General features: G+C 40.1%; 1 protein-coding gene across 2 annotated transcripts; it reads left to right on the forward strand.

The window, feature by feature from the left end:
- The first annotated feature begins 7475 nt into the window (after positions 1 to 7475).
- On the forward strand, positions 7476 to 24292 carry ndnf (neuron-derived neurotrophic factor). Of its 2 annotated transcripts, XM_053240916.1 has the most exons (5): positions 7476 to 7891; positions 8034 to 8124; positions 17289 to 17486; positions 19681 to 19805; positions 22142 to 24292. In XM_053240916.1, the coding sequence occupies exons 3-5, from the start codon at positions 17293 to 17295 to the stop codon at positions 23557 to 23559; spliced, it is 1737 nt and encodes a 578-aa protein (XP_053096891.1). In that variant the 5' UTR covers positions 7476 to 7891; positions 8034 to 8124; positions 17289 to 17292; the 3' UTR covers positions 23560 to 24292. The 2 variants fall into 2 exon arrangements, with proteins under 2 accessions (XP_053096891.1, XP_026777032.1); XM_026921231.3 differs by lacking the exon at positions 8034 to 8124 and having other exon boundaries at positions 7477 to 7891.
- Positions 24293 to 26546: the final 2254 nt, after the last annotated feature.

Here is a 26546-nt window from a genome sequence, read left to right on the forward strand (position 1 = left end):
CGCTGAAAGAGTGCAGGCCTCGAATAGAGAACAGCTGAGATGATTGTGAAATCCACATCACTTCTTATTAAATCATAAAAGAAGTTTTTGTCATGGTCCTCATTTTGCTCTCTCAATTCTTCTTTCTTTCTTGCCTCTGACCCCATTCGCTTTTCTTCTGTCTTTGGTGTGCTTTCATGTTCCCTGTAGTGCTTCTTTCCACAGATGCCACCATGAACATGAAGGCCTCTGCTCTCAGATGTTCTGATGCTATCATGAACCACTTCTAAGAATGTTTAGATGCATCAATTTGACATATTCTGTCTTTATAAATACACATGTTAGATGTTTAGATGAGTCAATTCACCATATTCTGTCTTTCTAAATATACACATGGCACAGAGTCGCTCTTTGCTCTCACATGGAACTGTTTATGATGAAACCTTCAGATAATTCTTATCAGATAGAGTCCCCTTTCTTTGATTTCAGGCTCTTACAAACATGCAAACACACACTTATACCTGCTGGGAGTGTAAGAGCATGTGTAGGTTTGCCTAGAAATAAAGTTTGCATGGCTCTCAGTCATCTTTTAGCCTGCAGTCTGACTCTGGCATCACTGGCATGCAACAGCCTGATTGGATAACGAGATAAAATTGCACTCTACCAAACTGCACACTTATTGGATAATCGAATGAAGTCAGACGCTGGCGTCCTGCTCGTCTTTTCCCTTTCATCTGGACCCAGTCGAGGCTTCTACCACTTTGTTTTTTCCCCTCGCAGTGTCTTCTCATCTTTCCCAGGAGAGAAGGAAACTTTGAAAGAGCATCTAATTTTGGAATGGGCTAACCGCTCATGTCAACAGACACCGGAGCAATGTTATCTCTGTGTGAGAGAGAGCAAATGTTTATGCTTGCCTCCAAGGCTTGTGTGGCTTACTGCCATTACCTGGAGAGTTTGTACGTGTGTGTGAAAAAAGACAGAAAGGGGAAACTATCAGTGCATCCTGAACACTAGGGCTCTGATTAAAATTCTTTCCCACAAGCAGAGGTCGAAGAAAAAACAAAACCTTTAAAGAACGTTGTTTTGAACAGTGTACATAGATACGGCATCCCAAAGTAGACTTGAAAAGAAGAGAAGAACTTGGTGCAGTTTAAAATATGTTGTTAATATTATAAATATGTTGTCTAGAAGCTACTGAATATACTATATACTATGTAATGCTTTGAAAAGGACTTCTATTGGGAATTATAATGCATGTTACCTACATAGATTTGAGACAAATATTTCTTCTGAAGAGAGGGTGTATTGCAGTATTTTATTTATTTATTTATTTATTTATTTATTTATTTATCTATCAATCAATCAATCAAAGGTACCCGTTCTTGTTCCTGTTCTGGCAGTTAAAATATTTCAAAGGTACCTACAGTGTTTTCCAAAAGTCTGGGATCAAAATCTTGGAATTTTTTTTGTTTCTTTTAATATAAATTGAGTTTGAAAATTTACAAAAGAAAGGAAATGTTCAATATCTTGAATATTCATTATTCAACATTTTGCACTATTTCTAGGTCAGTATATAAATTTAAATGGTGTAAAAGGTCAGATTTTCCTAAGTCTTATCCCTTCCGGTGAAGCAAGTGTTCATGTGTGGAGCACAAGGATTGTCCGATTTTACACAAACCTGTGGAGTCCATGCAAGCTCGAGTGCATGCTGTCATCGAAGCAAATACCAAATACTAAGAAATTCTGAAATTCATGTAAATATTTCTAAGGAGACCACATTTCACTCGTGTTATTGCAGATTATAGATTTTGTAATGAACACTTTTATGTTAAATTAGACTCTCTTTTTTTTTAGACTTTTGGACCCCAATGTACAATGGGCATTATAACATATAACAGCATTTCATAAATCTTTTATAAATGAATGCTGAATAATTTATACTATACTTAGGTTAAAATGACAGGTTTCCTGACTATTTGTTTTCATATGAAAGATGGTATGGTTCCACTTCCACTTAAGATTTTTAGGGCGAATTTTTTATCATCTTGAAAGTCATTGGTTTGGTTTCAGTAACAGAAGATTCATAAAGGTTTTCTATCAGTAAAGTATCCATTCAATTGCTATTCGCTGATCAGGGTATATAAGGTATAAATTAGTAACAGTGATAATAATAGATTGGATAATTGCATTATTGCTACAGTTTGAGGACATTAAAATCATTCATTCAGGATATACTCCTGGTTTACGCCCATTGTTCCTGAATAGGCTCTGGATCCACCATGACCCTGACCCGGATCAAGCAGATACAAACCTGTGCTCATTTTTCCTTGTATGTTTGCTGGGGTTCTCATAGTAAAAGCTCACTGCGGGGTTGATGGGGGCAATGGGGGTGAAGGTCAAAGGTCATGTATTGTCTCCTCTGTGGCCATAAGCCAAAATGGGCAGGAAGAGGAAACCATAAACATTGTGCAGGCTGTTTACAAAAGGACAGGTCGCCGCGGCGACGGGGTTGAAGGAGTTAATGATTAGACGGTTCGAACCGTTAGCCTGAACGATGAGCGTCCTGTCGTTCATGACTGGCATTCCACAGAGCTAAAGGGCTACAGAGTTGGGATCTGTTTGAGAGAGAAAAGCAGACACAGATGGAGGATTGTGTGTGTGTGTGTGTGTGTGTGTGTTTGTAAGAGTGTTTGTGATGGCTAACGCTACTTCCAAATCCCTTCTGTCTCTGTTATCACTCAAGTGGTGTGAGAAGCTTCTTCCACATTCCATTACACTAAGATAAGATATCAGTTCTTCTCTCTCCTCAGAACAGCGTGCTCCAATTAGGCTACACAAACCTCCAAACGACATCAACACGACGTCAGTGCTGAGCCACAAACACCGACATGCAACTCTTGCTGAGGCTGCAACTCATCTCTCACGGGAAAGAGTGGAAAGTGAGAGTCAGATGCAGGTGCCGGGCCAGCGTAACTCTTTCTGAAGTAGTTCCACAATCAGTAAAATTGGTTAAAGCAGAATATATGGACAAAATGTGTTTTTTTTTTTACAACACAATTATTTCATGACTACATTATGACAACAAAACCCAAACTGTTCTTTTAATACTCATACATGTATACTGAACAAACCATCCATAAATACCAAGATACTATACAACTCCCATTAATCACACACTCCAGGCTTGAAAGAAAAAGAAAATGTGCATAAATTAACCTAGCTTTCGTAACCAACCTTAGTTTACAAAGCCTTCAATTTGAAATGTATGTTAAAGTGGCACAATCTGCAATACAGTGTGATACAACGACTCGCGTTATCTATGGCACTATATGAGATATATTGTCTTGCAAAATCTCAATGAGCGTGAGTCTTGCTTTTTGAAAGGAAGGTACTTTTTGTTTACTTTTCCTGATAAGTTGCATTTGTATTTCCAGTGTGAATTATTTCCCAAATAATTCAAATCTGACTGCAAAAAAGTGCTCTTTGCGTTTCCATTTTTTGTGCAACACACACTGGGTGCTAAATTAAATGGAGGAGCAATGACTGATAATTCATTTTCAATGTACAGGTAGGATTCTGCCATAAAAATGTCTCCATTTGCTCTTGCACTTCCTTATCTTCCACTGTCACTGAGGTACACCAGGCAATCAAATGCTGTGGCTATGATTCTGAGTGGAAAACTCTCTACTAGTGTTAAAGAGATAGGGATAATAGCAACAGTTTCTGAGGACACTTCAGTCTAAATTGCTGCGTTCTTGTTTTTGGCTGAAGTGGTTCTTGACTGCCTGGGGAAGTTTGTTGCATTCGTAAACACTAAATTTAGTGACACTGTCTTTGAAAACTTTGATGAAGTGAACGACAGGCTTCAAGTCAAAGAGCACAGGGCTGTTAGTGGACCAGGACAGTGATCAGTAGTGAATAGAGTCGTATATTCTTTTTGTCAGACCTCACCTCCTTCAAAACTTACTCCCTGCACCAAAACGTCCTACCCATATGTTTTGATTGACTGTTGTACCTCATTAACAAACAGCATTGTAAATGCAGTTGATTTTCACCGGAGTTGGTACATGATGATGACGTGGAGACTCATTTTCTTTCAGTATGTCAGAATGATACGTGTTAAATCACTGTAAACAAATTTTGCAACTGAATTTTTTAGTTTATTTATTAAATCATGCACGTGCATTATGAAACGCAATTGCAAATTTATAACAGAATAAGCAATTTTTCATCTGAATTTGAATTTTAATAAAGTACAGATTAATTTTTCACACTCATATTAGGGCCTTATATGGAGCTTGGAAGCTGACAAAAGTATCTGAATGTTTTTTGAGATTTGAAATTGCAAGAATTTGTATTTAAGGTTCTAATTTTTTTTAAATCTCAAAACGTTAACCCTTAAATTCCAGTGATATATTTCTAATTGCAAATCTTACCTCTAGCAAATTTAAAACATTGGCAAAAATGTAAATTATATAATGTCACATGTTTAAGATTCTAATATGCAAAATTCATATTCAAACAGTTTTGTCAGTTCCACAAGCTCCATAGCCTTATAGGGTTAGTTAGAAATCTGTATTCATGGTCTAATGTCAGAACATAAACACAAAAATACTCAATCCAGTTTCCAGTTCTCCACATTTTGTATCATGAGAACCTTTATCACTAGATGGCGCTGTTGCACCTAGGCCATACTCCATCAATGACATAAAATTAAATTAAAATGGGATAGAAAAATTAGAATAGAGATAGACATAGTCTTAAATAGACAACAAACAATTAATAAATCATCTCGCCTGAGCACATTCTTGGTTTATAAATGCCTGTCGTTATGTGCGAGGTTGCCATAAACACTTTACTCTATATTCGAGTATCATAAACAGCCTTTATGGGTCCTGAAGAAGTCATGGCTTTGGCAAGTCATAAATACAGACATAATTACCTTCTGTCAGGGGCAGAATTGGTCTGGTGGGTCTTATCTTTGATAAATATTTACTTTCCCTGGGTTACAACAGAGTACAAAAGAGTGCCACTGAGGGGGTTTCACACCTTTGGGCCTGCTCTGAATATGTGTGAGAAACAATATTAGCTACTGAGACTGTTCTAAGGCAGTCAACAAAAGGTGATTGTATTTCATCTCAAACTGTGGTAAATTTATGACTAAACAGTGATTCAGTGCTATTTTGTTGGTCGGTGCTGTATTTTTGTTATTCTCGTGAGAAGTCTGCTGCACTGATGTCACAAGGAGGGCATTGTTATTGCTAGTGAAGTTACAATGGTGTTTAACAGGAGAAAATTTCAATGATCTCAAACATAAGTCATAATAGTCATAGTTTACTGTTAGCTACTGAAGACAGAAGGGCATTTACCAGCGATGTTTAACGTCACGTTAATGAGAACATTCTGACGTAGAAAGTCGGGATGTTGGGAAGTTGCAGTGACGTTGATGAAGGATTAGCATGAAACCTGTGCTGTGTTGGAGCAGGATGTACAGATGAATAGGATTTCATTACAAAATAAAACTTTGATGCCATCGATGATCACATGTTTATGATAAAGATTAATATGCAAATCATTCAGGGTGGATTTTTTTCTTTAAGTATGTGGCATCTTTGCTAGGCTAAAATGACTTAGTAGTTATCTCATAGTAGCTAAAGATAGCTGCAAGCAAAGCAGAAATATTTTGGCTCAAAATTCCACTAGATTTATCTACAAAATGGTAGGCTGAGTTTAATTTCTTAGAATTATGAATTGTATGTCATAGGGCAACATTAAAGTAGAGGTATAAAATTACCTATCATATACCTGACAAGGCCATGTTGAGGAAAACAAGGCAAAAACAGCATTCTTCACATAATCCCAGCATGGCAAACTGTCGTTTGTAGAAACAAATAAAAAAAAAGGCAAAGAGACAAAAGAGAGGAAGACAAAGAGCAAGCAAAGAAGACGTGGGAATTTTCTCTTCCTCTGTCTTTCTTTGCCCCTAATTGACTTTCTCATTCACACACAGAGGCCCTGTCAGTGGCTCCATTCCAAACAGCTCCCTACTCCCTGCATAGGTGCACTACATAGAGGAGGCTATAATATGGCTTCTGTGCCCTATATGGCCAATATGAAGCCGTTTAGGATTGACACTGTATCTCAGGAGTCGTGTGCTACCTGCAGCTGGAGGGATAAATAGCTCAACTCTTCCGTTTACAGTAAACAGTTACGGGGGATCCCCAGTCTTACAAGAACGCCCTTTAATAAGGCAAAGTGTACAGCAGGAATGCTGACTAATCTAGATTATGGGTTCTCTAGACTACAGCTCATCACGACATGTCAAGTTCAAGCACACAAAATAGCACAGGTTACTTCAAAAACAGAAGATTCCTGGACTTGTAAAAGCTCCACACATTGTCTCTCAGACGGGATCTTTTAAAAAAATAGGCTCCAGGGGCCTTGTTGCAAAGATTCTTGATACATGAATGATTCCCAACAAACCTTAATATTCCACATTCACAACTGAAGTTCAAGTACACTTTTCATAAAGGAAAAAAAGCAAAACAAAATATTTTAATTTATATAGAGAACTCCACAACACGACATATCATAACACTAAGAATTCCTCATTAATAATGTTCTAAAAACTGATGACAAAGGAGAACTATTTATGCTTCCCTTGTTGGTGCCTAAAAGAAATGTTCCACCAAAAAGATTTACATTCATTTGAAAGTTATTTAGGAAAAATGGGGGGAAAAAAAGAACCATGGAAAAGATTCTTGTAATCCTGCAGCACGAATTATGCAAATTTATTTTATGAATATTATTTAAGGGACATTGGGAAATGTACAGTCATACACTCTCAGAACAAATGGTACTAAACTGTACTTTTCCTTGCTGCTGGATTGGCTTCAAGGCTGCACCTTTGGTACCTTTAGTGTGTATATTTTACCTAGAAAGGTGCGTGTAGTGTTCTTTTTTTTGTCGTTTTTCTTTTTTTACACTACACACTGTACACTATATCCATGTTTCCAGGTGAAAGATACAGGCACAAAAGGTACAAAAGATAAAGATACCGTCCCAGCAACAAGGAAAGGTACAGTTTAGTACCATTTTTTGTCTCAGAGTGTATGACCATGAGAAACATTTTGTAGTATATTAATGTTAATAAAACCTTTACTAGTTTTAGAGTACAAAAGTTAAATTAAGACTACTGTTTATACTTGTTTATACTTGTTTTGATGTAGATGTTTGTTGAAATTTGGATTAAACTCTTCAATGCAAGTGAATTAATTAAGGCTTTACCAATATAATGACTATAACAACTTTGATAATGGCTGAAGATGTAAACGACATGTTTAAAGAACCTTTACTGGCACCTTTATGTAGGTCATGTCTTTTGGTAGATGGAGTTCAGTTAATGATGTGGTGTGTGTGTGCCTGTGTGTGTGTGTGTGTGTGCGCGCGAGAGAGAAGTGGGCAGGCTCAGGGGAGTCGCTTTTGCGAGCGCGCGGAACCAGAGCTCGTCAGCTCTCTACCCTTTCTCAGTTCAGTTCAGTCAGAGTCTGAATAGCAGAGGGGAGGCACACAGTGCCAGGAGAAAAAAAAAAAAAAACCTCAGGATAACCCCTCTGTCTCTCAGTTTGGAGTTTGGAGCGACCGCAAAGCCCGTCAGACCCGCAAGCAGCGCGCGCCGCATCGCATCACGCAGGCAATCCGGTGTGCAAAAGAGAGTGGAGGAATCTACTGCACAAGAGCCTAAAGGACAAACTTTACTCTTCTCACACTTCTCTTTTAAGTTCAGTGTTTTAATCTTTTAATGTAATGCGCCCGAGCTGAAGATCTGCGCTCCTGGAGGAGATCAAAAGTAACAGACTTTTATCCGGGAAGCAGATTTAACATTCATCTGGGCCAAATAAAGCAAAACAAGGTAAAGTGTTTTACAACATTTAATTGCATTGAGCCTTTTTCATTACTTTTATAACTTTTTTTTTTATGCATGCATGCATCAGCTGTTGTGCAAAAACCAAAGAACCTTTCTGACTTTACTTACTGACATTTGGGTTCTTCAGGGTTCTTCAGGGAATACCCTGTCCTTAACACTTTGTGCAAGACTGCAAAGATTCCTGAATGCACTTTTAGGACATCTGCATCCGAGACATTGTGAGGAACTTTCCTTATGATCTTTAATGAACGTTTTGTTTTCTTTTTATAGCCTAGTGCGGTACCTGATTTTGCATTTCCGTTCTAAGCGTGGCTTAAAATCTCGTAAAATTCCTTTATTAGGAAAACTTCGGGCATGTCGAGGAAGGGGAAAAAAAATAGATCGGGACTCTCCGAGCACTAAACTGCTTCCTTTGAAACTCGTGCCAGAGCGCGAGGGAACTGTTTTTTTTTTTTCTTCCTTTCTTTTGGGGTTTTTACAACTCCGGGAAGTTAAAGGCGTATCTACAAGCGCGCTTCAATCAAGCCCGAGCTCGCACGCGCTTTTAATTTAGCCCCTTGCACCGGGTTGCGGTTTCAGAGGAGGAGGAGGAGGAGGAGGAGGGGGGGATGAGGATGAAAAAAAAGAAGAAGAATAAGAAGCACAGCCTTTTAAACACAGGTGAAACTGGACGCACGCGGAAAGCAGGCAGGCAGGAAGCGCGCGCCCGGTGTGCTTTGTGCGCGAGGCTGCAGCGCAGCGTCTCACGCGCTCACACAGGCGCTCTGACAGGACCGTTAAAGCCTCCAGCCGCGACGCTTCGTCCTGATATTTTTCGACAACATTCAACCTTTTAAAACAGTTTAAACTTTTTTTTTTATCCTTTCTGACACCGTTTATGAACCAAAACCACCGATTTAGACAGTTTTAAAATATTTGACAGAAACTTCCAGAGTCTGTCAGTGAGTGAGCAGAGACTGCTGATGTTTTAAGACCGGCTAGCATCGCCTGCTAACTTCTCCTCATTTTTTAAAAAAATGAAACTTTTTGTGGTCATTTTTACCACAGATTTAATATATATATATATATATATATATATATTTTCATTTTCTATACAGTAAAAAATCCTTTAGGATACTTACACGAGTAGTTTCACCATTTTGTGTGGTAAAATGTTGATATCTTTGTGTTTTTGAGAAATTAAGAGATTTCTCAAAATTAAATAAAATGAAATAAAACATTTTAAAACTGGTTAGGCAGTCAGGGTTGCCAGATTGAAACGAATATTTTCAAAATCTGTAGCCTGAAAAACAGAAAGGTACTAAAATATGGGTTTATGTTCAGTCACTGTGGTGGTAACCATAATACTATGTTAGAGACAGACAATTGTAGAGGAACCTCATCAAGGTATATAAAAGGAACCTAAGAACAACTGCTGTATTGTTAATGATACATTTATATTGGCTTTTTTCTTTCTTTTTTTTTAACCTCAGAAATCAAAAATACACCGTGTCCTCTTTATTTCTGACAGTCTAACCCAGCTCAAACCTTAACTTCTATAATCTCTACCAACCAACACAATGGCTAATTAAGATCACATCTTTTGAGAATTTTGCTTATTTTTTTGTTAATTTTTGTTTAGTGTATTTAATGAAAAAAAAAAACAGTTACTTGCCAATTTGTCTATTATTTGTTTTTAGTTTGCTACTGGAATAATTAATTAACTATTACTATTCGAGTTATTTATTTGCCTGCCTGACCTGCCCTGGTAAAAGTGATATTTTTTGTTCACTCCTTAAAGAAAAGCAGACAGAGAGGAGAGGATTTGAATAAGTGTATTTAACAGCGAGGCCAAGTCATTGTTCCCGCATTCTCTCTCTCTTTCTTTCTCTCTCTGTCTCTCTCTCTCTCTTTCTCTCGCTCTCTTCCATGCTCTTTCTCAGAGAGGCAATGAAAAGTGGAACAAAAGTGTGAAAATGGGCAAGGCCTGTGTCACATAGCGTATCTAAACCCTCCATTTGCATATGAAAACTGCTGCGCAGAAAGAATCCCGCCACTGTTGCAACGGCCGTGTGTGTGTCCGGCAAGTGTGACAGGACGCCGTCGGTATGCAGCGCCTGTTTGGGTCGCTGTTTGGGTCGCGCCGCTCCCCAGGTCTCCGTGTCAAGTTCTATAGGTACAGAATCAGGGGTTTCCCACTTGCTTCTTTTCACTCTGTTACCCCCTCATTTCCATACCTGTTCAGCCCGTAACGCCGCTGAATATTCCCTCCGGAATGCTCTTTCCCAGCGGGTTCCATACAAACAGCTCAGCTTACGGTTCTCACACACCCTCTGAACGGTGCCTCTGTGCTCTCTGGGTGGAAACACGGAAAAGGCGGCCATGGACCGGATTCCCACTGTGCCTTCTTGTCACCTTGGTCTTGATATGGTGATGTGCAGCAGGATTTCACTTGAGGCTGAAGTGACTAAGACCTAATTTAGAGCAGGGAAATGCTGACTTATGCAGAACTGAAGCTTGGCAGAATTTTGAGAACTCAAACTGAAAAGCTAGAACAGATCTCTCTCTCTCCCACACTTTGAAACAAAAGCATGATTGACTGAATTCCAACAGTTGTTCATGCTTTTAGGTTTGATGATAGAGAAGTGCACATGTTTTTGATGAAACTGGCCATTTTGCATTGCTTTAAGACTTGGTTTTGTTGGAGTCATCTATAGATCTCTTTCCTCCTCATGGCCAACAGAGTCTCTTGACTCATAACCTTGGGGTCACTGGAACATAACCTTAAGCACTCAGCTACAGTTGTTCACACGTCTTATGTCGCCTCTCTCAATCTGACTTACTTAGAACCGGCTTACAACAAATTTTTCCATCTATACTATTGTGCACATCAATGAGAAACGTTAAGGATGCACCCATTCAGTATTAAGTATCTATATCGGCACGTAGCGGTCTAATACTCTGGATTGGTATTGGATCTGATCCACTGATGAATTTTATGCTGTGAATGTGTGTGACAATAAGGACACAGCTTGTCTTACAGCAGGGCACCAACCTGCCTCTGATCAAATAACTTGGCAACCGATACTTATTGCGAGGATGTCAGTGCTGGATCTGTATCGGGTATCGGCTGATGCTTGGAGATCTGATATTGGTATCGTATTAAAAATGGAAAAGTGGGACTGGTGCATCCCTAATAATAGCACTGCAATTACTGAGCTGCTGATGATACCTTAGATCAGAGTTCTATTACTCCACCTGATTCTATATAAGTAGATCATTTTGAAAAGTCACTCTGAACTGTACAGTTTTAGGAAAAAGCGTACTAAACTGTACCTTTCCTTGTCTGATGGTACCTTCAGGGGTGCACCTTTTGTACCTTCAGTATATATCTTTAACCTAGAAAGAAGCATTTCGTCTCCCTTAAAAGCATTAATCTAAACACTAATTCTGGCCTATTTTTGTACCTTAAATTCATTTTCAATGTAATTTTCACTTTTCCAGGTGAAAGATGAATATTAATAGTGCGAAAGATGTACCCTTGAGGGAACCATCCCAGTGACACTTTAGTACTATTTTCCCTGAGATTGTATGCCACGGTCTTTCAAGATTTTATCTGATGGTGCAAAAAAACTAGATCGTCATCTGGGTAAAACTTCACTCTGGACACACAGATGCGAACAACCATGAAGATCTGTGGCTTGCAGTGCAGCGCCTTGTGCCATACTCGGCAGCACCGTGTTGTTTTAGGCTTACACACTAATGGCATTCTCTGTGTGAGCCTAGTGTAAACAGTCATGTAACAAACTTCACCAAACTCTCTCTAAGTTTAGCTTCTGCAAAACGCCGTCCTGAGCGCTGGCCAAGAAGGACGAGAGCCTGGCAGCACAGCGTTCCAGTGGTGTCTCTGGAGCTTAACGTTAGCCATCATTCTCTCTAGCTAGTGTGTGTGTGTGTGATTTGGCTGCCCAGGCGGAGTGGTGTCGCTTTGGTTTGGCAGTTAAATTGAAATCAAGTCCAGAGCTCTTAAGTGAGAGAATGGGAGTAGCTGTTGCTGTTCCTTTGCCATCTTTTGAGTCCTGTCGCGTTCCAGCGTAGCAATAATGATAAATGTTATTGTCCAGATTTGTAATTTAGATACCGGAAGGAATTTTAAGCACCATAGTCTCGGAATGCTGGATAAACCCCAAACTCTGTTCATTTTTGTCCTTCCATATCTCCTGGATTTGTATGTGCTATGGCGTTGTAATATTTTCCTGCACACATTCCAAAGTGTAGATTGTGATCAGTGTTGTAGAAAAATATTGACTTAATGCCAAGTTTTGACGCCAAGTTGCTCTCCTCTATTTTTTCTTTTCCGCCCCACTGCCAGTGTATCTGTGTGTTTTGTGTGCATCAGAACACACACCCTGAGCTGTGAATCTCCACAATAGTCAGTATGAATAACACACACACACACACACACACACACACACACACACACACACATATGTGAGTAATGACGGCTTTCTGGCGTTTGTGGGCAGCACCACTGGAGTTTGATTGGCATGTGGAAATGCCCATGTGCTTCCGCACTGTTGGTGCCGCTCCTGTGCATGTTCCCTACATGTGCTCCTCATCTGTGTGTGTGTATGTGTGTGTCTTGACAACCTGCTAGGAAAAACCAAAGTCTCCAATGAATAGCTACACTTAGCCGATTCTGCTTAAAAGACAATTTACTGCACATTAACACCACTCACAGATCAATCAACTCCCCGAGTGATGGATGAAAGACATTATCAGTCTGAGCTGTTTGAGCTTTTTCATCCACCCAGTGATGGATCACACATTTTCCAAACGAGCACAATTAATTAATGACTGATTGTGTGTGCTTATTGCTTTGACCATTTGCACATGGTCATTTTAAACCCTATTTTTAGGAAAATATTTAAATGTGACTTAATAGTTGAAAATCACACTATTAGCAATGGAAACCAATCAGTCATTTTCCCAGTGTTAGCTCGTTTTTTGAGCAGCTGGTTAGGAGTAATTGTAATCCGCATGTTTGTTCTCTTTGATGGTTGCAGTGAGATCAGAGAAAAGGTTGTGAAATTGACATTTTTATTTCAATTTGGCTTTTATGTAAGTGATTAAGAGGGGATAAGTGACGGTCATATAAACACTATGGACCATTACTGTGCTCAAAGAGTTAAGCTGTTTAGAATTATCCTCTCTTAACCTCCAGCCAGCCTCATAACACACACACACACACACACACACACACACACACACACACGCTCTGTTTGTCACGCATCTTATTTTCTATATGACCCACAAGTTACAGAAATGTCTTGTTCCAGCAATATATATATATATATATATATATATATATATATATATATATATATATATATATATATATATATGTACATTTATAAAAGCAGCAAAACAAGGTTGACATGATTGTGGTCGGCCCTGCCTTCAAATTATCCGCTCACAAATTATGATCAGACATTCTCCCTGGCTCTAATTAAACATTTAGCATTATTTGTTCCAGATGGAGTTGTTTTGAAGTTTAATTTTAGCAAGAGAATGCCATCCATTGTGGGAAAGACGACTGCATCCAGGGAATCTGATGGAATCCTGGTTTAATGTTCTCACGTTCTATGACATTGCCAGAATCTGTCTGATGAGTGGTCTAGAACTAGAACTTAAAAGAAGACGAAATTCCATAACTCCTGATTTAATGTTTGAACATTCTTTGACATTGCCTCTATCTGTCTGATGAGTATTCTAGAACTAGAACTAGAACTTAAAAGAAGCCAGATCAGTCTGAATTGTCTGATTCAGTCTGTCGGGTTCCATAACTCTACCGTACCTCTACCAATACAACAGAATCCTGGTATGACATTGCCAGAATCAGTTTGAGTGTCCTACAACTAGAACTTCAAAGAATACAGGATTCCATAACTCTACCATATCTGACAATTCTGGTTTCAAATTCTCACTTACTATGACAATGACTGATGATTATTTTGGACCTGTAACTTCTCTACCACATCTGACCGAATCCTGGTTTAACGTTCTATGACACAGCCGGAATCTGATACTGTGGATGCAAAATCTTAGTGTACAAACTTTTCCACTTGCTTCACCACTCTGTTACATTAGAAGGTAGGTTGTAGGGGCAAGAGCAAAGGGCTTACATTTGCATTTTCTGTATCTAACATGACTCATAACTGAAACAGGATGTAATCCGTACATATAGCTGATGGTTACAGACCTTACTTATTGGTCCTACAGGGATTCCCTTGGGAATTGATCTCAGTCTTCCAATTATGAACTCGGTACCTTAACTTAGGATCACCACTACTCACTAAAAGAGGTTACCAGGAGCAGAGTTTGAATCCACACAAACATTCATCCATCGGATCTTAAGTGCAACACCTTAATCACTCGGTCATCCTGGTAAACACAGAAGAGCTAACCATTGTGTCCACCAAGTGTTAGTCTTATTTTGCTAATAAAGCCACTGACCGATTTACTTAGTTACTTGCTGGTGAATGTAAAATTAGGATTTCTTTGGATACTTAGTTTCAGTCAGAGTTGCCAGGTCTCAGTAAAAATTCCAGCCCAAATATTTGCAAAAAAAACCCCTCAAACTAGCCAAACAGTTTGGGCATTGGGAAGGGAGACACATTCTTCTTTTTCTCAGTCTTTGCATGGAAAACAAGTTCACTGTGATGTACATGCATTTCTGATCTGCAATACACCTGTTTATCATCACTTGATATGACCATTATACACTCTATAGTCCCTTATTCGCTGTCCAAATCTGTGCAGTATATCTCAAACCAGAAATGGTTCTGTATATTGTGGATATCTTTTCTGCACTTACGCTTTATCTTTGTTTGCCATAGCCTATGTTTGAGGAAATTGATCAACTTTCATTCTAATTATTTGCTTTAAGGCCCGCAGCCTTGTTCCAAAAACTAGCCCAATTTGCTGTAAATACCACAACCCTAGTTTCATTAAAGAAGTGAATGTATTTTGATTGCAGTGATATTTTATATTCAAAACCTAAAGCCTTTAATGTTTCAGGTCTAAACCTGAGTAATACCCAACAGTGACAAACCAAATGTCTGGGAGAGTGTTGAAGAACCGAAAGAATGTTTGTGTAAATTTGAGCAAACCATGAGAAACAAAAAAGGATGTTTAAGAGAAATTACTTTTAAAGAGAAAGACTTTATACATGGAATAAAAGATGGGGAGGTGGTAAAAGACAAGAGAATGAGGAGAAAAAAAAACAAAGAGAGACAGAGAATGAATGAAGAGAGATGTGGTGAGAGAAAGAGACAGAGAATGAGAGGGAGGAGGGTGGAAGAGAGGTCATTAAAAGGACACCCACTCGTTCCAGCTGCAGTAAAGAAGGCAGTAAAGTATCGGGCTAATCTGCCATCATTAGCCTGATTATATCAGCAGGGATCGGGGTTAGCCATCAGCTTGGATCAATGGGGCCCAATCAATAGACAGAGGATAGGATCTGAGCGAGAGGGGTGGGACACAGAGCAGCACTGCATGCTGGGTAATGAGGGAATAAAGTGGACACTGATATAGGCTAGTCTCATATCAGTTTTAGTTTTAAACAGATGAATGATACCAGTATTAGCCACCTGTTTCCACAACCTTGACCGTTACAAAAAAAGGGTAAATTTTTCCGAACACTTATTTTTATCACGGAATTATGCATCTGTTTGTTTGTTCAATTTATCTAGCGCCTTTCTAACAACCAAGATTACTTTACATGTTGTGTAACATTAAAAACGAGCAGAAAAAGAATAACAGATTTAAAAGAAACAATTTACTGCCCCCTCGGAATCAAACGTGATCCTACAGCTGAGATTCGTGTCAGTGGAAAGTCAGGAGTGAACTCGTAAAAAGTTATGAAGTAGTGGTTGAGCTTTTCGTTGTATGAAATTCAATTAAATCCCTCTCACTTGTTACATTTCTCACAGATAATGTTGCTGCAGAATGGATGACTCACCTGGAAAGTTAACATTTTTCCCACATGGCTTTTCTATTAGATTAACAAGAATGCTGATTTATGGAGTTTGGGATTGAATTATGCTATAAAAGCAAATTTTGATAAATATTTTCTGAACCTTAAATACCCGTTGTATTATTGCAATGATAAGATCTTTAACTCAAGCAGACTTCCCTCAAGCACGTACAGCTTTAAATTTCGCAGAACTGGCTTTAGAGACCATGAAATAATGAAGTGACATGACAAATGAACAAGTCGGGACGGCTGAAACGCTCCAGAACAAATACTAACAAGCACATGTGCTTCACATCTGTGTGCGTGTGAGTTGCACTGCCAGTGACTTTAGTCCGGTTGCAGATCCGGTGTTGGCTGTCAACATTGTTATGTAACATAGGAAGTGATAATTAGTCGATAAACCGGTTTTCAATTTGCGACTTTGCATCAGTGCAGAAATATCAAGTTCAATTCTACGTATGATGAATGAGAAAGATTAAGCAGGTTTGTATATACACAAGTGACCATATGTGCATTTTACAAGATGTTCTTTGCATGTCACGTGCACATACACGCTCCACTTGGGCTCCTGGAGTATGTATGTTGAAATTGAAGAGACACTGATGCAGACTGAATCAATACAACTATCCTAAGCGAATTGTATTTGTTGGATTATTTTCATGGAGTTATTTTCCTATCCAAAATAATTGCAGAGTAAATGCAATGTTGAGATTTAATTCCATTCAATCTTAAATTCATAATTACTTTTATAAGCAAGACAATAATTTGTAATACATATTATTGTTTTTATATTTTTATGAGATATAATCCTCATGTTGAATCCACAGCTGAATCTTAATTCATTCAACTTGTACAACGTTCTTGCTGCATTTGCTAATCACTGGTTAACAATTTGAAAGTTCTGACAGAATAAAACTCACAATAATATATAAATGCAAGCCATTTCAAGTGGCTCCAAAGAACAGAGGGAGCAGAATTGAAATGCAAAATTCTGCAATTTGAAAAAAAAGAAAAAAATTTGATTGTGAGATGTCAAGTACAACCTGAATTTTTAAATAATGTTTAGCAAATTTACAGATTTACATGATGGGCATTATGTTTACGAAATAACATAAATCGTAAATTATTTCTCTGTTGCATTTATGTACATCGTAAAACAGGAATGCTGTAGATTTTACAAACGACAAATTTACCACTTGTAGGTAGTGGTAAGGTCATGAAAGTCATCACAGTTGATAGCTTTTAACACATTGCACAACTGTACTAGAGATACATATTGACAATAAGTCTGTCACACTCACTGCATGTCATGTTTTATGGTCTAGTACACTCATGTTTTTTTTCTTTCTCTCGTTCTCTCTGTAGCAGGATGAGGCGAGTGTTTGGCTGCTTTGCAGTGCTGTTGTTGTCATCGGTGCTGGGTGTGTTTGGGCAGAAGTTACCCACTCGTGATGAAGGCCTGTTCCAGATGCAGATCCGGGATAAGGCTCTGTTTCATGACTCGTCTGTAATTCCAGATGGAGCTGAGATTAGTGGATACCTGTTCAGGGACACGCCGAAGAGGTATGCCTATATACACACACACACACACACACACAAACACACAAACAAAAAACATGTTGTCGCTGCTTAAAGAAAGTGTTGCATGTGTAGGCTAACAGCTTCCAAGAATTCAAGAATCTACAACGTCATCCTACTCCAAATACTGCACAACATTTTTCACTGGGCGCGCTGCACTACACTCCTAATAAAACCTTATAGATGTTCTGTATCACGTTTTACAAGATGTGAAGGACTTCACACAGCTCCACGTGTGGATATGTGTTACGTGTCCTAATGGAGAATATGGAATCGATTACAGCCAGCGCACAGCTGATGAGGGCATAAGGAGGCATGCATTATGGATGAGATGCTGGGAAACGTGGGTGTGTGCGCGTGAATGAGAACCACTTTTGATGAAGAAGCAGGTGTCTCTAGCGAAAGACGATACCCACATTCACAGCACTTCTCTCTCTCTCTCTCTCTCTCTCTCATATGCACAGGGGGGCAAGGTTGTTTCAAAGGGCACGAGTGGAAACCCATATGAATCAATCAGCTCCAACACGCAGGCCACATATGGTCGTGTTAGACTATTCCCACAGTTTCTGTTTCATAGGTTCTATTCAGTTCATATTTTATGCATCAACCTCATACAGGTGAAAACTTATGCTTGGGTTAACCAGCAAATCTAACTAAAAATGTCTTCTGCACATTTGACATTGACTCTTAGACGTCATACTCACATCGTCCGATGTCCTAGCCAAATCTAGAGCTACAAGAATTGTAGAAAATGTGCGAATACTTTGTACTTTAACAGAGTAGTAATAGCTCAAGTTCATTATTCATTCACCCCTTAGTCAGTTAATCTAATAAATCTTTCATGATGTACTGCTAAGATGGGTCAGTAATCAAGCAGGCATCACAGCTCTTTGTTCAGTTGTCGAGGCCTTAATAGACAGTGTTAATATGCTGTGAACACATGTAGCAGTGATAAAGAATTAGCGTGATGAGGGTGATAATGGCGCTGATGCACAGGGAGTGCTCTCTCCATAGTCAGAGAAGGCTCTCCCCTGTCACACAACCGCTACAAGCTTATGTGGCACAGAGTAAGAGTTTGTGGTCTACAGAACATTATAATTGCTCTTTAAGACAAACAGAATAATATATTGTTTGGTACAGCACCATGGAATAGTCCACAGTTTCCCAACCCTGGTCCTACCCTCAAACTCTGACCTGCAAATTTTGGTGTTTTCCCTGCTCAGCTCAGGAAAGGCTGCTTATTAGCTGATTAGTTGACTCAGGGGTGTATGGAGCAGGGAAAACACTAAACTCTGCAGAACAGATCGTAGGACCAGGGTTGAGAACCTGTGGACTAGTGCATGCTACTGTACCCCACAACATATTACTCTGTTTGTCTTTGTATGTACTCCAAGATAAGGGTTGAGAACCTGTGGTCTTGTAGATCAGGAATCATTGGACACTGTTTTAACATTGACACGTTTCATGTTCTGGACAACTCTCAGGGTCATCAAATGTCATAACTATGACTGGTTTAGGAACTAGCTTTCTGGTTGGACTGAGGATCTCAAACTTTTTTTATCAACTAGCAATAAACTACTGAATGTCCTAAAAAGAACAACATAGTTGGCTAAGAAGTGTGTGAGTAGTTAGTTTATGTAAACCACAGACTTGTTTTTTTTTTGGGTCGTGTTTTGGACAATTTGGTCATTTGCCAATAATCACCCATTAGCTCTCCCCTGTTACACAACCGCTACCAACCACGGAGGGTAAAGGCTAGCACATGGTTCTTCTGAGACACGTGAAGCCTCTGCATCTTTTCAAACTGCTATTCACAGGGCAGCATAACACACTCGGAGGAAAGCGCTATCTACCCTCTTCCACATACACGACCTCACAGATGCCTACAATTGGCTAGTCTCACTCGGACTGACAGGGCAGAAAGAGTAATGCTAATCCTTCCTTTCCGGAAAACACGGCCAATTTTGCTTTCTTGGACTCCTGGCCACAGATGGCTGTGGCATCATCACAAACCAAACTTACGATCTGCCTCAGAATGGCTTTCCTCAGATTTGGCCACAGCAACATATGTCAGATTGTAGCTGTCATCCAAATGGAACTGCTTTTATTCTGGCTGCATTGGAAGGCAGGATATGAGTCATACGCTAGTCAGCCCTGAACTATGCTGTTGCTTTCGCAGGTACTATTTTGTGGTGGAGGAGGACAACACGCCGCTGTCAGTGACGGTGACGCCATGTGACGCTCCACTCGAGTGGAGGCTGACGCTGCAGGAGCTGCCGGAGGAGGCCAGCGGAGAGGGATCAGGTAATTACAGTCAGGTCTCAACAGTATGCATCACTTTATGGGATGCACAAATCGATCCTAAGTGATCATTTTTATGCACAGAATAATATCGCTGCTGTAGCACTAGACTGATCTTAAATTTTATTTATAAATTCCTCACAGTGTAGCTGAAAGTATATTCATGCACTAGAGAATCAGCCAAATGGAGAGTCAATAACAGGGTCTTCAGCTATCACCAATCAATACAGCTTATGGCTTAATGCACACTTACATACCTCCTTCCATCCGTCTCCGGAAGATCGGACAGAATTAGAATTGGACATTCAATCCTTATGTGCTTTATTAAAGAATAGAACAGTGTGTCCTGGATACCTTTGCCAATGACATCCTTTTATATGCTGCAGTGTCTTCAGATGACAAAGTCAGAGGATATTCTCTTAGTTTAGGTTTCATTTGTGACCATTAGGCTGCCTTTCTTTCTTTTTTTTTTAACAAAGTGGCTCTGCTTACTCTAATGCCAGCTAGCAAATGACTTTGGGATGTGTTGCTTTTTGTTTAATCAGCCAACCAGACTGATTCAATGAATCACCTAGAGTGGTCGGGTAAAAATAGTCACAGGTTGATTTTACGAAAATAGTGGAAAGACTGTGTGAATGAACCTGACTATCCCAAGTACATAACCATGAATCTGGGTAAATATTTGTAAATATTTGTTGTCTGTGAGATGGTGTTTTCCAGAGTAGTCTCCGGGTAGGGTTTGTGTGTGTACGGGTGGGCTGGTGGGCGTGTTTCTGGGCTAAGTGTGACCACACTTGATGTCCTCATGAACTGCATCTGACGTCCACGGACTGGAAAGAAGGAGACTAAGAGAGAGATAGAGCAGATACAGATCATAAATACATGGTGTAGACTTTATTAGGAATTCTTGTTGTGTTCCAATCAAATCAGGCCATAATTCAAGCAGAAAAGGGGTCATGGCTTTTTCTTTACTTCATTTACCTCCTTTTACATCAAAGTATCATTGTAGCGCATGTTCTTGTTCTGCTAGCTGTTCTGCTTCCCTGCCTGTAGATCTATACTCTGATTTTTTACTCTCTGATCTCCCGTCTTCCCCGTTTCTGCTCTGTTTCCCCATCTGGAGCGTATCTAAAAATGCAAATAGTACCACAACACACCAGACCTGGAGTGGAGTTGTGGTTTTATTTAGAGAGAGGATTAGAACTAGAGAGATAGAATAATTAGAAAATGACAGATTGAGATTATCAGTATGCATTTGAAAGAACTGTCTGTTGTGCACGTGTGTTTTGTTTCGAGTTAAGTATAAAAGACATCCATGTGGGCATGAATCTATTATGTGACCAGCATGTGTGTCTGTTTTACAGTGTGTGTCTGTGTGTGTGTTAGGGAGTCTTTGAGTAGAGTAATGTGTACCAGAGCACTTCTCATCCCTCTTGCATTAATCTGTTAATTCACTTTTACTCAAGGGTGCAGGTTTTATTTTTTCAGAATGTCTACATTCCGTCTTAGTTTATATTATGACCGGATTTTGCCACTGGTCCTGAGGAAGAGGCATTCATCATCATCGTCATTATAATTATCATCTTTACCCACCCCAGACTCAGAGAAGATTTATAAGCATAACATGTACTGTAAATATACAGCAAAGTACATAATTCTACACAAGCGCTGGGTCTCCGTACATAATCCTTGAGCTTTTTTGGCATGTTTGCCAAATGCCTCCGAAGGGAACGGCATCTTTGTGCATGCTGTCTGTTAATTTAGTACGCTCTCTTCGGTTGACAGACAAAATATTATGCTTTCTCGCCTGGCTTTAAGGAGAAGGCCCGGATGGGGACTGTGGGCTGGAGAGAGGCTACAAGGAGCCTCTGTATGACTGTGGAGTTTTTTGGGGGAAGGCAGAGTGAATGTTGGGCTCTGATGTTGAGCAGTATTTGGAGAGAAAACACTGCAGCTAGTGGCACGAACGACTAATCGTCCACTAAGGTTCAGGACATTCAGACTGACCTCATCAGGATTGACATGATAAAACACTGAGCTCTCCTATAAGCTGCAGGTTGCTTTCCGTTGCTACCTGTTGGCATCAGGTGAAGGAGGAAAGGAAAGCAAATAATCGAGTGGGGGAAAAAAGAAGTTATTAATTAGTCTAGGGTGGATTAGTCAGTCACAGACATCCAAACAGCTGAAGCTGAAGTACCTGTGAATCGTTTACTTAATCTGTGCATGTGTGTGCCTCACCTTTTCTGAGAAGTTTCTTCTAAAGTGTGGCTCCACAAAAGGTTCTTGAGGCTCTTGTGATTCTTCCAAAAACCTCATCCAGATGTGTTTGTTTTTCCTAGGTGAGCCAGAGCCTCTGGAGCAGCAGAAGCAGCAGGTGACGGCCAGTGAAGGCACCGAACTCTTCTCTTACAAAGGCAACGATGTGGAGTCATTCGTCTCCAGCAGCTCACCCTCAGGCCTCTACCAGCTGGATATTCTCTCCACGGAAAAGGACAGCAGCCTGAAGATTTATGCCACCACCACACCAGAATCAGATCAGCCCTACCCAGAGCTGCCCTACGACCCCAGAGTGGACGTCACCAGTCTGGGCCGTACCACCGTCACGCTGGCGTGGAAGCCCACCCCTACTGGCTCACGAATGGGCCAGCCTGTGCACTACTGCGTGGTCGTCAACAAAGAGCACAACTTCAAGAGCCTGTGTGCTGCTGAGGCCAAGATGGGCACCGATGACTCCTTCATGGTAGCACCCAAGCCGGGTCTAGACTTCAGCCCATTTGACTTTGCCCGTTTTGGCTTTACTTCGCCAGAGAACGACCTCACCAAGGACCGCCATCGGTCTCTGAATGCCAACCGAGTGCCGGCTTCCAAGCAGTGGCGTTCTCCAGGTACCAATCCCAGGCCCTCAGACATCCGCAAGATCTGCATTGGCAACAAGAACATCTTTACCGTGTCGGGGCTGAGGCCGGCCACACAATATTACTTTGATGTGTTTGCGGTCAATGTAGCCTCCAACGCTAGTACGGCCTATGTTGGCACCTTCGCCCGCACCAAGGACGAGGCTGAGCCCAAGACTGTAGAGCTGAAGGATGGAAAGATGGCAGACATCTTTGTCGAGAGGAAAGGCATCAAGCTGCTGCGATTTGCTCCCGTTTCCTCCCACCGACGTGTTTCTCTTTCTGTGCACTCCTGCTTGGATGCTGTTCATGTACAAGTACGCCGTGACGGTAAACTCGTGCTCTCACAGAACGTGGAAGGAGTGCGTGAATTCCAGCTCCGCGCCAAGCCCAAGGCCAAGTACCTTATCCGGGTACGCGGATCTCGCAAAGGTGCTTCAGCTCTGAAGGTGTTAGCAAGCACGCGTGCTGATGCCAAGCGGCCCTTCCCTTCTCTACCCGAGGATACACGAATCAAGGCCTTCGACAGACTACGCACATGTGAATCTGTCACTGTGGCCTGGCTCGGCACGCAGGAGCGCAACAAGTATTGCGTGTACCAGCGCGAGGTGCCTGATGGATACGGAGAGGAGCAGCGCCGCCGCCAACGCAACCAGTGTGCCGGACCCGAGACGCGTCGAAGAGATGAGAAAGTACTCTGCAAATACTTCCACAGCGCCAACCCGCACAAAGCCGTAACCACCGAAACCATCACAGGCCTGGAGCCGGGCAAGAGCTACCTCCTTGATGTCTACGCCATCGGTCATGGCGGACACTCGGTCAAGTACCAGAGCAAACTGGTGAAAACGAGGAAGTACTGCTAAAACGAAAACAAAACACATACAAAAAAATACAAAAAAATTCCCACAAAATAGACTCTGCACAGAAGTAAATATATTATATATATAATGAGAGGAAAAGTTTATTTAACTGGAAGTGATATTCTACTAAGTTGTTTTTTTTTTTGCTGACTGACTACTTGGTGAGCCTAGTGGCAGAGCTCGAACTGCTTCTAGAGCAAGATAGCATCCTGTATGTTCTTTGCAAGTTAACGAGTGCCGTTAATGAGAGGTGCTGGGAGGTGCGTCATCCGTGTTACTCATCCTGGAATCATTGGTCATTCTGTTTTCTGTTGTGTTGTGAGAACTATGTTAAACTCATCTGCATATCGTTTGTGATCACATCAACCCCTCCCAATCTGCTCTCTCACTGAGTACTCACATTTAGAAAGAGTTCTTAAGTTATTTTATACCTCTTGATTTTTTTTGCTATTTGAACTGTTTATTTTTTTGCTTGTTACTTGTTATGATTATAATTATTCCTGCTATGAAAAAAACTATGTTGTAAAATTCCCTGACGAAGTCGGGCGGTTTGTCGAGGTGTTGTCCCCTCCCCCCGCTGCCTTTGTCTGTATATTATCTCATTCTGTGAGTGAATCGCTTTGGGATTCTGTAAATGTGCTCTTCTCTGTGTCTGCTCTGCCTGTCACATGTACAGAGTGCTTCTGCCAATATTCATGTACATAAAACCCTAAATATAGAGGCCAGTAATCCCCCCCGGTGTGGCTTCTGGTGTTGTGTTTCTCCGCAGGGATTAATCACTTGCTCATAAAGAGGTGCACGGATAGGGATCAGCGTCTGTGTCCTTTAAGCCATGTCCAGGACGCTGTATGTGGATTATGGTACAGCATGCCAAGAGGTTTTAAAAGGGATAACGTACATCACTGAGACGCACATATATCATACGCACTTACACGCAGTCTCAAATGTAGTCCAATAACCGCTGCGAAGCATGTGACTTAATACCTCACTGTAACCAGGTAATTGTCCGGACAAGCAGGGCAAAGCCGAAAAGAACAAGCCTGTCCATTGTCCACTTAGTCACGACAAGGTGGGATTTATTGCCTTCATCCTTCATACAGCCAATCAGTCATGAAACCAGACCAAGTCCATATGTCACTGCTTAACTCTCGATAGCTGGAACTGTCAAGACATACTGATATTATACACAACTTCCCTGACAGATCTGCTCAAACCTCAAACAAGTCCGAAGCACACTTTGTTTAACTTGTTTGCCAAATCAGGGCCATGGCGTGCAAAAAAATCTGGCTCTCACTAGACTTACAAACAACCCAATTCAGACTTCACAATCAGACGTGTGTGTGAGAATATACAGGCACGCGAATAAACAGTGACATCCAAACCAACACGTTAACACGAACACTGTGATACGCCGGCTTTACGCTGTCCGATTTTCAGCCTGATTTCACTGTCACACAAAAATGGACAATGTGAAAGAACTGGTCATGAGGTGATTAAGGTCTGGTAGTGTCAGAATTTCTATTAATTTACAATTCAAATCTCAGAGTGTGAGCCTTTAAAATCCACCAATAAGAGGACTAGATTAAAATTACGCAAAAGTCACGGGACAGCTACAAATATTGTAGTGATGATGGCAAAACATAAATGAAAAAAATATTGTTAGGAACTTCAAACTAACTTAGAACAATGTTTGTGTTTATATGAAGCTGTTTTCTGATTGATGATGTTAGCAGAATTTTTCTTTAATTGAAAGTGTATCATTAGAGGATCTTAATGGAGAACAGCCTAAATAGTACAGTCTAAAAAAAAACAAATTTAGACTCACAGCCACACACACACACACACACACTCTTGATGCTTTGAGTCATACAGGTGAGTTGTGTTTTTGCTTTGCGTCTACTTCAAGAGCTTCTCTGCAAGGTCTCAAGCGTCACTCGCTTTCCCCATCATCCACCTCACACATTATCCAGAGATCAGGAGTCACCAAGAGCTTCATCTGGTTTAGATTAACCTTCACACTCCTCTGTACTGATCTGGAAGACCTCTGCTAGTTAGTGGTGGGGATTCTGACTCACTTGTGTGATTCCTTAGAACGAACAAAGTGATTTGAAATAGTTGAGTTTTGACTCATTTGATGATTCCTTTGAACTATGCAAGTTTTCATTCATTCGACTCACTGTTCAGAATCATTTAGAATAATTTATGAATTTTGACTCCTACTGTGACTCACATTCACATATGGACCATATGCATATCAAAGAACTACACAGCTATAGAGAACATCTTGAAGCCACTTGATCACCACCATATTGGTTCTTCTTCATTTGTCTATTGCTATAATGTGAATATATATATAAAAAAACAGATATAACAAAATGCTGAGGTGCAACAACACAATGGAAGTATCTATATTATGTGTATATTTTTTGTCATTACTAGTTGCTTAGTTGTATTGGGAAAAAAGATACTGTTGTAGCCAAACCTACCGTAATTTATACACTGTAAAATGATATCTTAGTAAGTAAAGATATCTTGAACAAAGGAAAAGTGATCTTCTTTTCAAATTATGAGATGATTATATAACAGATATAAGACCATTAAGCCTATTTTTAGACATATTTACTACTTTCAAGCTTAAAATTGTTTTATTCTATTGGTATATAATGTTTTTAGAAAGAAAGTTTGAAATAAGCAAAATTAGAAGTTAGAATAAGACAATTTCAAGCTTGAAATGAAATGAGTAAGTAATGTATATACTATAATGAGAAAATGCGTATATAGGCTTAATATTCTTATATTGGTTCAAAAATAATTGAATAAAGAGAAATATTAGCTAAATTTGCCTATATTCAAGATATTTTTACTAAGATTTCATTTCTTGCAGTGTAAGTGTAAAAAGAAACTACAGGTCAATGTGTTTTATGTTTATATTTTTAGAAGAAAATATACTAATTCTATCACATAGACCCCCAACATACATAATTCTATCA

This window comes from Pangasianodon hypophthalmus, chromosome 16, assembly GCF_027358585.1.
Source record: "Pangasianodon hypophthalmus isolate fPanHyp1 chromosome 16, fPanHyp1.pri, whole genome shotgun sequence".
Taxonomy (NCBI): domain Eukaryota; kingdom Metazoa; phylum Chordata; class Actinopteri; order Siluriformes; family Pangasiidae; genus Pangasianodon; species Pangasianodon hypophthalmus.